This window comes from Protopterus annectens, chromosome 15.part0, assembly GCF_019279795.1.
Source record: "Protopterus annectens isolate FY-2018-M chromosome 15.part0, PAN1.0, whole genome shotgun sequence".
In the NCBI taxonomy this organism is placed as follows: domain Eukaryota; kingdom Metazoa; phylum Chordata; order Ceratodontiformes; family Protopteridae; genus Protopterus; species Protopterus annectens.
Genome location: NC_056749.1, coordinates 682,300,318 through 682,315,651, shown reverse-complemented (window position 1 = coordinate 682,315,651; position 15,334 = coordinate 682,300,318). Strand labels below are relative to the sequence as shown.

The 15,334-nt window shown below is 38.4% G+C and overlaps 1 protein-coding gene across 7 annotated transcripts in view; it reads right to left on the bottom strand.

The window, feature by feature from the left end:
- Positions 1 to 15,334, bottom strand: part of FGF13 (fibroblast growth factor 13) — a 2,301,951-nt gene that overhangs the window by 34,238 nt on the left and 2,252,379 nt on the right. For all 7 annotated transcript variants that reach the window (XM_044057538.1, XM_044057543.1, XM_044057542.1 and 4 more), the window contains one exon: positions 9,875 to 10,070. In XM_044057538.1, coding sequence (XP_043913473.1) covers positions 9,875 to 10,070 — 196 coding nt within the window. The remainder of the gene's footprint in view (positions 1 to 9,874; positions 10,071 to 15,334) is intronic.

Here is a 15,334-nt window from a genome sequence, read left to right as displayed (position 1 = left end):
ACAGGTGTGATAACATTTATATTAAAAGAAAGGAGATGAGGAAATAAAAAAAATTGATACCAATTATGCTAAATAACACAGACTATAAAATTTTCATGAGAATATTTGCTAAAAGACTACAATGTAAAATAGAAAGATTATATGATCCAAATTTGTTTGGGAGAAAAGGAATGGGGAGTCAAGACCTGTTGTGGATAATAAAGGAAGTAATTGATGACATTATCAATAAAAAAGCGGAAACAAAAATTATGATAGCTGATGTCAGTAAGGCACATGATAATATTCACTATAAAGCATTACGGGGAAGTTTAAAAGCATACAAAATAAGTGAAAATATAAGTAATTAAATCAGTATATGAAAAGAATTATGTGAAATTGAACATTAACGGTTGGATTGGAGTGTGGTATGAAACAAGGATGTTTTGTAAGCAGTACGATTTTTGCTATAATTATGAACACAGTAGTAATAGAAATTAATAAAATGTCAAGTAAAGAAGGATATAGAATTATGGAGAAGATACAGTTACCAATAATGTACACTTACACTGGTGATACTGTAGTAATAGCAAAAAATAAACTTTGGATGGAAAATATTAATGAAAAATTGAGTACACAGTTGAAGAAAATTGGTTTAAGCATAAATAAAGAGAAAAGCAAGGTATTTGGGTATGAAGGTATTGTAGGAGGTGTGGAATGTAATGAAAAGAGTATAGATATTTTAAGAATACTATTTGGAAGGACAGAATACAGGCAGGAACAATGGGATAATGTTATTAAAGGAATCAAAGACATGATTACATTCTGGAAGACACACAGATTTACATACAAAAAGTTTAATAAATGCCATAATAGGTAAAATAGCTTATATTGCAAATGTTTATATGATGCCAATGAAATATGAAAAATAAATCATGCAGACAATGTTTTCATTTATTTGGGGGTCAAAACTGAATCTGGTTAAGAGGGGAATTTTGTATATGAAAGATAAAGAAAGGGGATTGGGGCTGATATATACAATTGTGCATGAAACCTCCTTAAGTATGTAAAAGTACTAAAAGGAATAATGAAAAATATTAAGGATTTACAGAAACAATAATGTATTGTAAATATAGACAAATTTGGGGAGAAATTGAAATGAAAAAAAGAAGTAAAAGTATTATTAACAAAGAAATGAAAGAATGTTACAGAAAAAATTGTATTGTGGAAATTAAAAAAGAATGTGGTAGAAAAGAGCAGAAAAGAATGGTATGTTAACATTATGATATCCTTTTATTTGGTGGATCTGGGAAAGAGTTTGAAATAGATAAAAAGAAAACCATGATGACATACAAAAATTATGAAAAAAAATAAAGAATGCAATTATTTTTTGTGGATGTTGTCCATAAGAAAATTACCAGTGTGGGCAAATATGCCATACAAGAGAAAATAGGATAGAATAAGTAATAAATGTAAAGATCTGAAAACTACAAACCATGTTTTTTTTTTTAAATGTGAGAGAATTCAAAAAACGTGGAAAGGAGTATGTAAACATGACTTGATTAAAATTTATTTAAATTTTGAAATGTTAAACATGGGCATGATAAGTATGGATTTTAATGGACAAGATCCCAAAATGAAGCTATGAAAATAGACAGAATCATATTTCATGTAACATGGACTATATAGAATGAAAAGACATAATGAATTCAGATACAGTGGAAAATGGACATTGACAAAAATACTGGAAAATGTGGTTTTGGTTGTGGGTGGGGCGATTACTTAAAATGGAAATATCAATCTATCGAATGATGTTAAAATATGTAAATATTGTAAATATGTAAAATTATGACCCTACTCTTTACAATAGATGCCATGGGATATTTTACATCCACCTAAGCTACCACCAACTTAACAGATGGGACCTTTGTTTAATATCGCATCTAGAGGATGACACACTCAGAAGTACAACCCCCCCACTGTACTGCGAGCAACCATCCAATAGTGCGGGAGTAGAACCCCAAACCTTCTGCACCAAAAGTGAGTGTGCTACTGTTGCATCACTGACACACTGTTAAGCAATGTTTAACTTATTCTTGCTTTACAGTACACCAGCAATGCAGTATGTCAGAAATACCATGTACTTTGGGAGTAAGCAAGTCCTCCATTGTTAACTTACCTTATTTTCAACAAAGTAGTCGTTTTCAAAGTATAACATTTATTCTTAGGAGAAGGATTGCCTTCATCCTGTGCCATAAATATAAGCTTCTGTAATGGAATTTGTTATTTTTTTTGTTGTTTGGTACTTTGTAGGAGTATGATGCTCAGTCAAAAACCTTTTTATGGAATCTTTCCATACAGAAACAAAAATGCTGAGATCTCTTATATCTGATATGAGGTATGTTAGCACTTGTTTGCGGCATCAGTTGTGGCACTTTATACTCATGGAGGCATTAATTTGAATTGTTTATCCATTTAACACGATTTTTTTTTTGCATTAAAGTGTTACAGTTGGGTGTTGGGATAGGTTTTTCACATACGTAGCTTTTTCCCTTCCTCCACAGTTGCATAACCATGGCACTGGCGTATTTAAGATTGGTGAATGGTAGGGTGGGGTGTATTCAACACAGACAAGACTGTTTTTACAAGAATAGCATTTTTCCATGGTTTTCTTCGACTTTTACATTTTTGTATCAATTACACTTGGTTTTGATTACATATTTTTAACTGACATGAGTCTCCCTTCCATCATTCACAACTTGCAATGCCACATTGTTCCTCCTCCTGAAACTCAGCGGCGAGATGTAGATGAGGCAGTGGTGACTCAGTAGTAAATGGAATTCTCTGAATGCATGTCTGCCAGGTGATGTGTATGAAGTATTCATTGGTTGGCATTAGCTACTTAATAATGAATAGGGACTCCAGACTCATTCATATGGGTTGTTCTACTTAAATGTACCTGTAAGCATTTCCATATGGGTGATATTTACTGAAAACTGTCAGTCAGTAGTGACTTGCCACGGAGTTTGGATAAGGTAAATGTATTACATTATTTCATGAGCTTGGTATGATGCGTGGAGTAGACAGGGAGAACACAGTGTAACATTATTTAATGTGACACCGGAGAAAGAGAAGAAGAATGATGTCTCCTTACAATCTGAAGGATCACACATGGAAGTATGGAAAGGTAGGAAGGAATGTATCTGAAGGATCACACACACACAAATGTAGAAATGAAAGAATGTGCAAGTTTAAATTAACGTGACTGAGGACACAAATCAGGAGGAGCGGAAGGAGGTGTTTGCTGTCTAGTCTAACTACTCAGGACATGAAGATAGGAAGGGAATTGGGTGGGTAAGTGGGGGCTTCTCTTTTTAGTTTTGCTTTGGCCATGCAACTAAGGGTGCAGAATGAGAGAAAAAGCTACATGCACTGGTTATGAAATACACAGGATTCATTACACATCCCAGAAAGTATGTTATTCTTAGGATATCCTCATGCTTATATTATGCATCTGCATAAAAACATCACTTATTCCCAAAGCAGTATATACTGCAGTCCTTACAAATCAAATCTACATAGCACAATGGAGCTGATGACCAAAAATATGTTCCTCATGCATCTCAAGGAGAGATGCTGCACAGAAGCAGTAGAATTAAATCCAGCCAAACATTTCAAGAGACAAATACACTCCATCTTTTCTCGTGCAAAGCAGGCTCTGAGGTACTTAAACAAAACAGTAATGTGGTAAAGCAAAGAAACGGAGTCCCAAAATTAAGAGAAATAGAAAATCCCCTCCTGAGAACTCCTATCATGAAAAGTCACAGATAAAAGGAAAGTTTCTGGTGGTTAATGACCCACAGAAAGAATCCATATATTTATTTATCCTTTGTTTACCAGATTAGTCCCATTAGGCTGGTGGCCTTTTATAGTGGAGACATGAGGTAGTATTTATACTACTGGGGAAATTTTTCCAGGGCATTGTGGCAAACTTTCCCTTACTCTTTTTGATAGTTGGCATGGGATTTTTTTATATCCACCTATTCTACCACCAACTCAAGCAGATGGGACCTTGATTTAAAACCTCTCCCCCATACTGCACTGCAGTGTCAACGTTTGAGTTTCTGGTGTAAGAAATGAATCCATAGCCTTCTACATCAAAAGTGAGTGTGCTACCTGTTGCAACACTGACACTGACAAATTCCTCTGGTCTTCGCTACTCTGTGTAAATTGACAGTTTATGTAAAATTGTTAAAATTAAACTGCATCCATGAGGCTGATGTTTCAAATTAAAATGTGCCGAACTATGTCCAACTCATTTAAATAAATAGCATGGTAATATAAAAATTCCTCACAAAAATTAATAATGAATATAATGTACCATTATGGAAAGAAGTCTCCTTTTAAGAAAATGGGCTCCATTGGCATAAACCCACCCTCCAGAAATTCTCTGATGTCTCTGGAATAAAGACACATTGTTTTTTTTAGTATCCCACATCACCCACAAATGAAGGAAAACACTTGTGAGACAGAATCCCAAGGATTCAGAAACAGCCCTACCACTAGCAGTAAGAGACACTGTTAACATGGGCTATTTACACTATTCAGTGATTTGAGATTCAGAAGCATTCTGGCTGCAATGAAGAAAGACCTCATTACTGGCTGATTTGCATGTCTCTGAATTGCCATTACCTACCACTAGTGCAAATCAATACTTTCCAGTCATAGCCAACAATATTGGCCCAGGCATTGCATTGGCACCATGACCTCTCACTCACTCTCTCACACACATACATAGTAAAACATGTGCACACCACGCACACTGCACCCATCCCTATGTTGTCATAATGCTCTTGATGTCTCCTTTTTTTTCTGCTCTCAAGCATCATGGGTAATTACAATAAGTTATTAATGCCAGCCATTTAAGTTGCACACATCATAGGCTTCAGTATCCACATGCTAGTGCAAAGCTACTATTCTAGCTGCTTCTTCCTGATGAAGTTCTGGTGTAATTAAAGAATGAAAGTGCTAAATTTTACATTCTGTTCTTTTTTTTATAGTAGTTGTTCAGCTGCACTCCTTGTTACTTCAAAGCCTGTGTTTTTTATTATTCTAGCATCTTTGTAAGTTTAAAAGAGGAATAATTGCAATCCATCCCTGATATTGTGACTTTGTCCCCAATTAGTTTTCACTTTGTAAAAAGTTCTTGCTCTATAAGGTTGAGAAGTTTGTTTATGTGTTCCCTGTTCCTCTCCTTCATCAAACTGTTGATCCTCATTATATTAAAAAAAAAAAAAAAAAAAAAAACTTAGTGTACATGGCTGCATAGGGTTTGCAGGACAACCTCAGTCGCCTGTGGGTTGAATGTTTCCACGTGCTTGTGTTGTCATTCTTTCAGAATCATGACAGATCTGACACACTGATACACATGTGAGTGCACACATAGATCACTATATGTCTGTAAATGACTGCCCATGACAGCTAACACCTACCACCTCACTGCTCCAAGTACATCTCTGTGGTGGGAACAGCCTTATGCAGTGCTATGACATAACTGCCCTAACACCATTACATTATATGCCCATCTTCCCCATTAGTAAACCCTGCAGTCTATGTGGCCTGCCCCTACATGACAGGTACATAGCTGTCAGTTTTGTTGCCTGTGCCAAACGTGGTTGACTCCCAGAACTACAAGCTATCATACCTCTGTGTTAGGCTATAGATGGCTGCACTTCTCTGGGAATGGAAGATGTTCCACACATTCTCTCTCTCTGCCCTTGCTAATTGCACACCTTCCATTCCTCCCCCCAGGACTACAATCTGTTTGGCCTGCTTTCTGTGCCCTTTATATTTTTGCACTCCCTCCGAAACATTCTGGCCTACTACAGTGGGAGCACACAGAGTGCTCTGCTGTGTGCCATATCTCTGTGGTAACCGTGCACCACAGAGCTGTCCCTGCAATGTGGTTTAAATTACAAGTTCTCCTATCTGCAGTCATTCTCCGTATATGTCATTGTAGTCAGATAAATGGAATATTTACTGTAGTGTAGTCTCTCACATAATGGTGACTGTGCTTTTCATACTACTATAAAGGGCCTTGCAGTTCAGTTACTACGCTAATGAGATTGTCTCTGAATTACTCCAATGACAATGTGTGTTACCAGCCCTATTCTGCTCAAGGACCCAGTCTTGCAAGTACATAAACACTGTCATCAGTTAAGGTGTGCACAGCTCTGGATCTCATCTACTGTATTAATGATTTCCATTTAGCTACTGACCATGGTCATCAGGTTACCCATCTGCCCAATGTTGTCATGCATGAGAATGTAGTGTGCTCGTATAGTCTGACCATGCAACTGTTGTCCTTCCCCACACTACTGACAATGTGCATTGTGCTACCATAGATGGGCATCATACTACTATGCTGCCCTTCAATGCACATCATGTGATGTCTGCAATATGCAGTGCTGTGCTTCAGCTATCATGTCCACTCCTGGGCTTGAGCTGATGATTAGACTTGGCCTTAACAGGATTTGGATTTGGCAGGGCTCTTGAGTGGTATAACAGGGAGACAAACGTTTTTTGTGCATCTGGTGCACATACAATACTGACAATACCTGCTGGAGGAGAGCTATGAAGATCCACTATATAGGATGCCTGGCACTTGCTTGCCAGAGTGGTGCATGACTGTTTGTGCATCACTTAATTTGATGAGCAGTGTAAGCATAAATATGATCTGCAAAGGCATTGCTGAGATTTTCTTCACCAGTGGAAAGGATGAGTTAGGGAATGATAGCCACTATATACAGTAAGATTTCATTTTTTGCTGAGTATATGTATATACGCCATTCCACATTCATGGTTTGACAGTAGTGGGATTCAAACCCATGCCTCCAGGGAGACTGGAGCCTTAATCCAGTGCCTTAGACCTCTCAGCCACACTACCTCTGCAAAGTTTATTTTGCTAGGCTCAGAGGTTCATAGACACGTACTAGGCTACCTGCCCTTGTGGAACATTTAAAATTAGCCAATTTCCCTTAGCAAGAATCAGATCCTGTACTTCTTGTATGTGAGGTAAATGCCTTAACCATTACTCATACATATAGCTGATTTTTCCATTCATATGTATGCTGTTTTGATTAATATGTTATTTCTGTTTTTCAGAAGAGGACAGGACTGCAGTGAATAGGGCAGCCTGCCAGAAGAAGCAGGCTAGACTCTCTAGGTGGTTGGGTAAGTGTGCTGTCTTGGTTTCACAACTGTTGCCATGTTTAACCTGCTTGCTACAGCATTGCCCTCTTTTCATTGTAATAGTTTATCACTGCATTGCTGTTCTTTGTTTTGTACAATGCTGTTTTTCATATACCTGTACTGTGTTAGTGTCCTAGACTGTGCCAGTTTTCCCTGAAACTGCCACATGTAGAATACCTTTACTAAGCCTATGTACCATGGCAATGAGGTCTGTTATTTTTATTTTGACTACTAAAGCATTGTTTTGTAGTTCTTTGCCCATAGAGAAGTGCTAGCTTTAGGTAAATTTTCTGTGCTAATGTCCTGACCTGTACCTATTTTCTTTGCATTTGCCATGATGGCTTTGAAGAAATCTTAATATCTGGTTTGCCATGGCAGAGAGTAATTCATTTGTTCATTTTATTACTTAATCACTACTTCACTGTTCAGTTACCACGTGCACTGGTGGCCGTCCATACAGTGTGCTCCTGACTTCCACACCTATGAAGGTCACACTGCCATCCATATCTCCTCATGTTATCCTCAAACACAGTGTTCCCTAGCCATTGTTACACAATTACTCTGCTGACTGTTGTTTCTCCATTCAGGCCTGTCTTTATAGAGTGTACTGCATCACACTAACCACTGCATTTATGCCCTGTTCACTTTCTGTCTTATTCTTCTTTTAATTATCTTGCTCTGTATTTTCACATTTATTTTAATTTTTCTGCAGGATCAGTCTTGCAACATGCAATGCTGTGGCAACTGCTACCGCATTCTACACTAGCCACTGTGCCAATCACTGGGTCCATATCAGTCCCTTGACTTGCCTCTATGCAAGCTGATGAAAGTCACACTGTGGAAGGTGATCTGGAAGGTTCAGTGCTAGATTACAGTGCTGCTACTGAGCTGGCATAGATTCCCCGTTAGAAACTGGCATGAAGAGGTCCTCCTGGGTGGCCCAACAGGAAGTGCAGTAGTTAATGAGGGCTGAGGTACAGTGTCAGCTCAGTGCCATTACTGGCACTCTAAGGTGTCTCCTAATGAAACTGTTTGAGATATTTAACTGCCTGACCCTGTTCACTGGGCTACTGGTGGTGGAGCCCAATCCTGATGTCAGACACAAAGGCAGCTGACTTCTGAGAGAAGCCCCTCTAGGATGGCTCATGAAGTCTTCCTAACCAAACCCTATTCCCCATCATAGTGTTCCTCAGGAGTTGCCATAATAGTGAAGGTGCTTTCCTCACAGCCACAAGGTGCAGGGTTGAAGTCTCACCTTTGAGGGGAAATTGGCTAGGCCTAAAATGGCTTACAAGAGCAGCTAGCCTAGTACTTACTTACCTGTGAACCTGTTGTGTGTCATTCACCTCCCCGTTTACTGCCAATCCTTCCCATCAACAGTTATCCGCCATCTGTTTGTGCCTCTTCCATGTGGCTCCCCTTTTGTATCAGTACCTTCTTGTTAGTGTTTGTTTTATATGTTTTTGTGTCTACCTCCTGCTACAATCTTTTAGCCCTTCTTCCATTTTTCCCTACCCTTCTTGTCAAAATAAATAAATGATTAACTATATAAACAAAATAAAAAGGACATGCATTCCACCAAAAAATAACCTGTTTTCCACAACTTCCTCACTAACCTCACCTTCCCTTTGCCCTTCCTTGATTCCTCTGGTTGCTCTTCCTCCTTTCTGACTGCCCTATCACCCCCTTTTCCTTTCCATTTATATTATAAAGACAAATGGCACCTTGCTATGTAATCCTTGTCTGGGCACCCAGCTGTGCTTGTGTAGCAACAGATATTTGTGCTTTGATCTATTTATGAATGCATATCTTATCTGGTAAGCAATGTGCATGCTGATGACCCTGGGTCATGTGACTTCTCAAAACCCTGTCTTGTCTCTTGTGGGGTGACGGGCACTTTTGCAATTCCACTGCTTCACTATGCTGTACTGTCCCAGGAATGTTTATGCCATGTTGGCCTTTCTGCATACCTCAGCCTCATTGAGCCGTATTTGTGCTATCTCAGTCAAGATATTTATCACAGTGCAGCTGCATTAGTACTATTTCTGAATCATCTCATATCTGGTACTGGATATTTCAGAAAACACTAAGATTACTGCAGGTCTGGCCATGGATATGAGGATGGGTCACTGTTTCTATGGTGGCAATGAATGGCTTTAATTTTAGAGGTGGCTGAAATAAATTTAAGGTTATCGATCACTATTCAATGCACTGTTCTTCTGACAGCAGACAATGTGGCAATGAGGTAAGTATCGTGACACTGTTGCTGCTGGGAAATCAAAAAAAAAAATTAAGTGTTACAGATTAGGAATGTTTTTTCCCCCTACCACCCATACTGAATGCTACTAGGGAAGTGTTTGTTGCATTTTTGGTGAGTGGTATGGCAGTAGTTTAGTGGCAAAATTTGTCCTGGAAGAAATTAAGAAATTAAAAACCATCACTAAAGCAAGGAAGACAACTAGTAAGGCATGATACAACCCTGAATGAGTTTATGAGATGTTATAAACATCTGTGGCTTATAGATCTCAAGGAATGTTTTCCACTCAGAAGAATTACATTCATGATGAAATGGTTCAACAAGTTTTTATGCAATACTGTCTGAAATATACAAATACATTAATCCTTCAAAAAAACAAAAAAAACATACCTTTTAATGGTTTTGGAAGAAAGTGGGCTGCTGGCTTGTTTTTCTTCACGTGGTTGCCTTTCATAATTTCTCCTTCTTTATTAAGACCAAGATACCACCCCCTGCCAGAATGCTGTCTATAGATCATTGATGAATATGTCACATAGTAGTTTTCGAACACTGATTCTTTAAACTTACATTCAGGTGTGAAATGTTCCTGAAAAGAACAAAAAAAAAGAAGAAAGAGGCTAAGGTTAAGCCTGGTAACAAGAGAAGCACAATTCTATTTAACTGCTTTACTTACTGCTGTAGTATATATGAAGAAACAAAACCACAAAGAACTAAAAACTAAGATTTGTATAAACCTGAAACCATTGTCCTGACACACTGCATACAATTTATAAGATTTCCCATGCATTCATTTATTGCAAAATCTTAAAAGTAATGGATTTCAGTCTATCCAAATGTATACTGCAAAGACGTAGCAATAAAATGTATTATCTTTAAAAACAATGCAGCCAGTCTGACTAAAACTTATTTCGGTGGCAGCATTTGGCAAAATGTATAATAAAGTAAATGTCAAATTTCAGCAAAATGTAGGCAATGAGAAATACTTTAGTAAAAAGCAAGACAATTCAGAAATAGGGCATGAACTCTGAATAGGTATTACCAGTATGACTGATTTCAATTATGTGAGCTGCTCAACTGAATATATATAATTTGGAAAATTATGCCATACTCGGTTGTAGCCAAGCATACGCTATGTAACCTAAACATACTGTTTTCATATGTGTATATAAGTATCAGGTATAATACAATGGAGGAAGTTTACTTTATTTATACTGAAAAAGTCAAAACAAAGCTTATTTTAACTTATAAGAACACAATAGCCCTTTCACTTACATTTCTGGTTATTTTCAATCCAGTTCTATGTCTGTTACTTGACCTTTAAAGCCTTGCAGTAAAATACAATATTCCTTAGAGTTCACAGCCTTGGTATTGTAGCTCTTATTAAGCTGGTGCAACATATAACTGCGGTGGTGGTGCTGCGGTAGTGTTGTCGCCTCATAGCAAGACGTTGTCCCGTTTGATTCTCAGCTAGAGCGTCTTCTGTGTGGAGGCATACGTGAATGGGGCATGCCTTCGTTGAAGGTTGTGCATCAGGGCTGGTAACCCGGTACGTAAAAATCCACTACCAATCATTAGCGGACCGGAGTTCCGCTGTGGCAACCCCTAACCGGGAAAAGCCGAAAGACACAAACAAATTAAGCTGGTGCAACCTCAAACACATCCACAATAAGGCTGCTGGTCTTGCTCTCTCTTAAAAGCTGCATCTGTCTCCTAAAGTGACCCAGCTGACAGCCACCACCTTGAGTTAGGGTCCTGGTAGTCCTTGAGTAGATCTCCTAGTGTTTCCCATAGCCTCGTCTGGTCAGGGTCCTCCAAAACATCTTCACTATTGGCCTTGAAATATCTCTCTCTCTCTCTCTGAGAGGTACACATCTCTGACATTATGAGCTTCATAGGTAATTTAGATTTGATAATGCTGTTCCAGGATTTTACTACTGTAATATGTTGTGTATGCGCACCACATCAAATTTTACCTTAATATATGGTGTATATAGAGCACATCAAACAGTATTTTTGATATCTCAAATAACCGCTGTTCTACAATGACTCCCTCCAAGCACAGAACTCCTAGTCCTATACTGAATGGGATGGGTCATGGGACTGGAATAATTCATTTGTATTCTTGTGGCTGTTGTCAGGCCTATGCTGAATGGTGAAAATAAATTAATTGGCTTCAGTGACAATGTCTCCCTTCACAACTTGATGTTCACTTCCCATTGCTTTAATAACCTCTGCCGGGGTCTATAGTTAGTTACCAAAGTGAAGATACATTGCAATAAATAACGCTGTAAAAAATTAGTGTCCATTTAATAGTGAGACATTCTTGCTCTCTGATAAAGTGTCTTGTCTTAGCCTAAATTAGCTTTAAAATTGGGCGTTCCTCATCACCTTCTTCCTGAGATAACACAGCTCCTAAGCTTTCTTTTGATGCATCATTGTACAGGTTAAGGGTTTAGTACCATCATGGACAACCAAGACAGGGTTTGAATGGCCCACCTTAATTGGAGTGGCTTTACATTTTGTAAGGTTGTTCAGAAAACATACTGTGGTAGAAAAGCACTGGATACAGGTCTGTTTTTTGTCAGCTTCTGTTTTGTCTGTCTTAGTTGTAATTACATCTCGCCTATCACATACCCTAAGAATCAGTCATGCAAAGCTTTCTTCTGGTGGCATATTACCTGCAAGTCCTGCCTGTCTTAAAGTCCAGACTATCATATACTTTTAGTAAATGTTACTTCCAAACATCTGAGTAAATTACTACAACATCAAAATATGCAGATGAGTACCTGGTGTGATAGTTATGGACTTTATCCATGAGCCTTTGAAAAGCATGAGGAGCTCTGCAAAGTCCAAATGGTAAGACAGTATAATGAAAAAGGCATTCAAGGATGGAAAAGGTTATCTTCACTTTCGCATCAGGGGTGAAGGGAATCCACCAAATCTGCTTGGCTAAATCATTGGTGGTATTCTGTGTAGCCTCTTTATGAGCTCATCCAGTTCGTGCACTGGAAAGGTGTCAAATTTGGATATGGCATTCAGTTTTGGAAATCAGTAAAAAATCTCACTGAGCCATCTGATGTAGGAACTAAGACAGCCAGACTGATGCATTCACTTTAGGACTCCCTTAATAACTCCCAGTTTAATCATTTTAAGCATTTTTAAGGGTTCTGACTGGTGAGATTTGAGAAGCAGTGCAGCACTCTCACAAAAAAAGTCAGGCTCACACTGTAGACAATGTGCATTAGATCTTCATTCAGAGGGGCTTCTTTTCTTAATGGAACAGCAGTTGTTTTGATTCTCTCAAAACAAAAATCATAAATTCAACTAACTAGTCAAGGAAAGGAGCCATAAAAATTACAAAGCTTACAGCTACCTTGTGTGTGATTTTAGGAATGGCGGTGGTTAGCAGTAAACTACTTAAGCTTTGCAGCAATAAATAAAAATGTAAATACATGTTGCTGGATCAGTGACAAACCACTGTAAAAATGCACTATTCTGATTTAGTGTGTGTGTGTTTGCACATTTTGAGGTGGGGCTGCTTATTATGCGATTACGTTTTTAAATACGAATAGTTTATTATCACAGACTACTGACTCTGACTGGATTAAATAATTCCTACTTAGATTTTTCCAACTACTAGGGTGCATTTTGGAAGGTTATTTACCACTACAGGAACAGCAAATTCTGATATGTTGAGCATTGTGTAGACTGCTGGTTGTTGACAGTTAATAGGGGCTGTGCATTTGATGGACTTCTGTGCCTCCAAGCAAAAACAATTGATAAGTATAAGTCATCAGGCATTAAGTAATGTGATGGGGCATGTCTTTTTATTACCAGCTCTACTGAGGAGCATTTATTCTGGAATGGTACATTCATTTGTTGAGGGAGCTGGATGGTAAGTGCAGGTCACTTATGCATGTAAATAGGCAGAAGCCATGATATACAGTGATTTCTAAAGGGATAGCACACTCCCCAAATCAACGGCATTAACTGTCCCAACTTCAAACATAAATGAAAGTGAGACAATAATAAAGGTGAATGCATTCAGACTAGTATATCCCTGTTTTATTAGTAGCTATCCAATTACAGTTTTCTAGTATGAGAATTTCAGTGTACATTCTGGCATCCTAAATTACCTATTCATTACATAAGCCATAGGACAACAAGGCAACTATGTTGTTAAGTGGAGCATGTCAACACACAGCTTGTTCTACAAATCAGAAGCTTCTTGCTACAACCTGACCCACAGCTTCCCACTTTCAATTCATTTAAAATGTCTTCCTGCATATCCCATCAATGAAAAATAAGAAAGAAGAAAACAAATCACAAAAAGATCAACAGCCCTTTTTTAAGTTACACTTGCTTAATGAATGTAAGTGTAGCTGGAAAGGAATAAGCATCGTGCCCCACAGCTTTATAGTTTTAGTTTGTTTATACAGCTCTTCTCATCAGAATGCTGGACATTAAATGCAGTGTAGTAGAGCTCAGTGTTTGTCTATATGCTGCGCAGTTCCAGGGTTCAATCCTAACTTCCCATCATTGGATGAGTGGAGTTTACACGTTTCTCCTGTCTCTCTGTGGGCTTCTTCTGGTTTCTTCCCCAAAAGTGGCTACTCTAAAACTGTCCACATACCTACTTCACCTTGTAGCCCAAGTCATGACTAAAATATAAGTCATCCAGGTTACTTGGTTAAATACACAAGCAAGTGAACAAAGTGGGTCACTGTTAATTGTACTTAGTGGTGCTGACTGAATGGTTATTATGATGCTGTGAAATGACAGAATCCAGCCATGGGAACAAGTGGTAGGTGAGGGAGAATAAGCAGCTGATATCATCTTTTCTTTCTTGGGGTATAGAGGTGGATTTTGACAACAGCTAGGACACCTTCTGATGAAGACCAGAAGGTCTGTATCCAACAGCTGCATGTGGTGCTGTATCACTACAGCTTTATGATGGATGAAGCAGATGCAGTAGCTGAACAAACACAAACACACACACACACACACACACACACACACACACACACACACACACACACACACTCACAAACCCCAGTGTGGTGTGAGATACAATGTATCACTCCATGCATGCTCTCCTGGGTAGAATTATTCTCCTTGGCCAAGGTCTAGTTCTTTGTAGGTAAATACCATTCACTGACCAGCAAGATGATGTAGTTCCTCCAATCCTTCCCCTAGCTGCAACAGCAGGATGCCCACTCTTTTGCAGTCCTGCCACTAGGTAGAAATGTTGCTGACTCAACCGATGCCCTAGGCTGTTCTGGTGAAGTAGCATCCCACCCATCAACTTCCTGCAGACAATACTCAATTCACTCTCTCCACAACCCCGCTTTTCAAGTGGAGAAAAAAAAAAAAAGGCTGCAGTAAGGTACTCAGGCAAGACCCCAGGAGCTAAACAGGTCTTGTCTTTGATCCCTGCACTGACCCTCCTTTATCTCATTAAAAAAAAAATAATAATAATTTCCTTTGAAACTGTAGCAAACCACTTACTACAAATGTAGCAAACAATGAACACAACTGAGAAGGAAAATGTGCTTGGAAACAGTACCAAAATCACTACAAAAGAAAGCTCTTGCAGAACCAGCAAACAAAACTTCTCTTCAGGTCGGTGAACCAAAATGATTTATTTAACGCCACAAAACAATAACTTGTGTTTTCGTCCTTAGACTTCATCAGAATGAATAGTTACACAAGCTAGTAATCTCCTTAAATAACCCTCCCTTCCCATTAACAAAACAATTAACCAATTAAAACATTTAATATAATTAAATGTATTGCATTCAAAATGCTGCAATAAAAACTCCTAAAACAAACAGTCACTTACTGCAATAA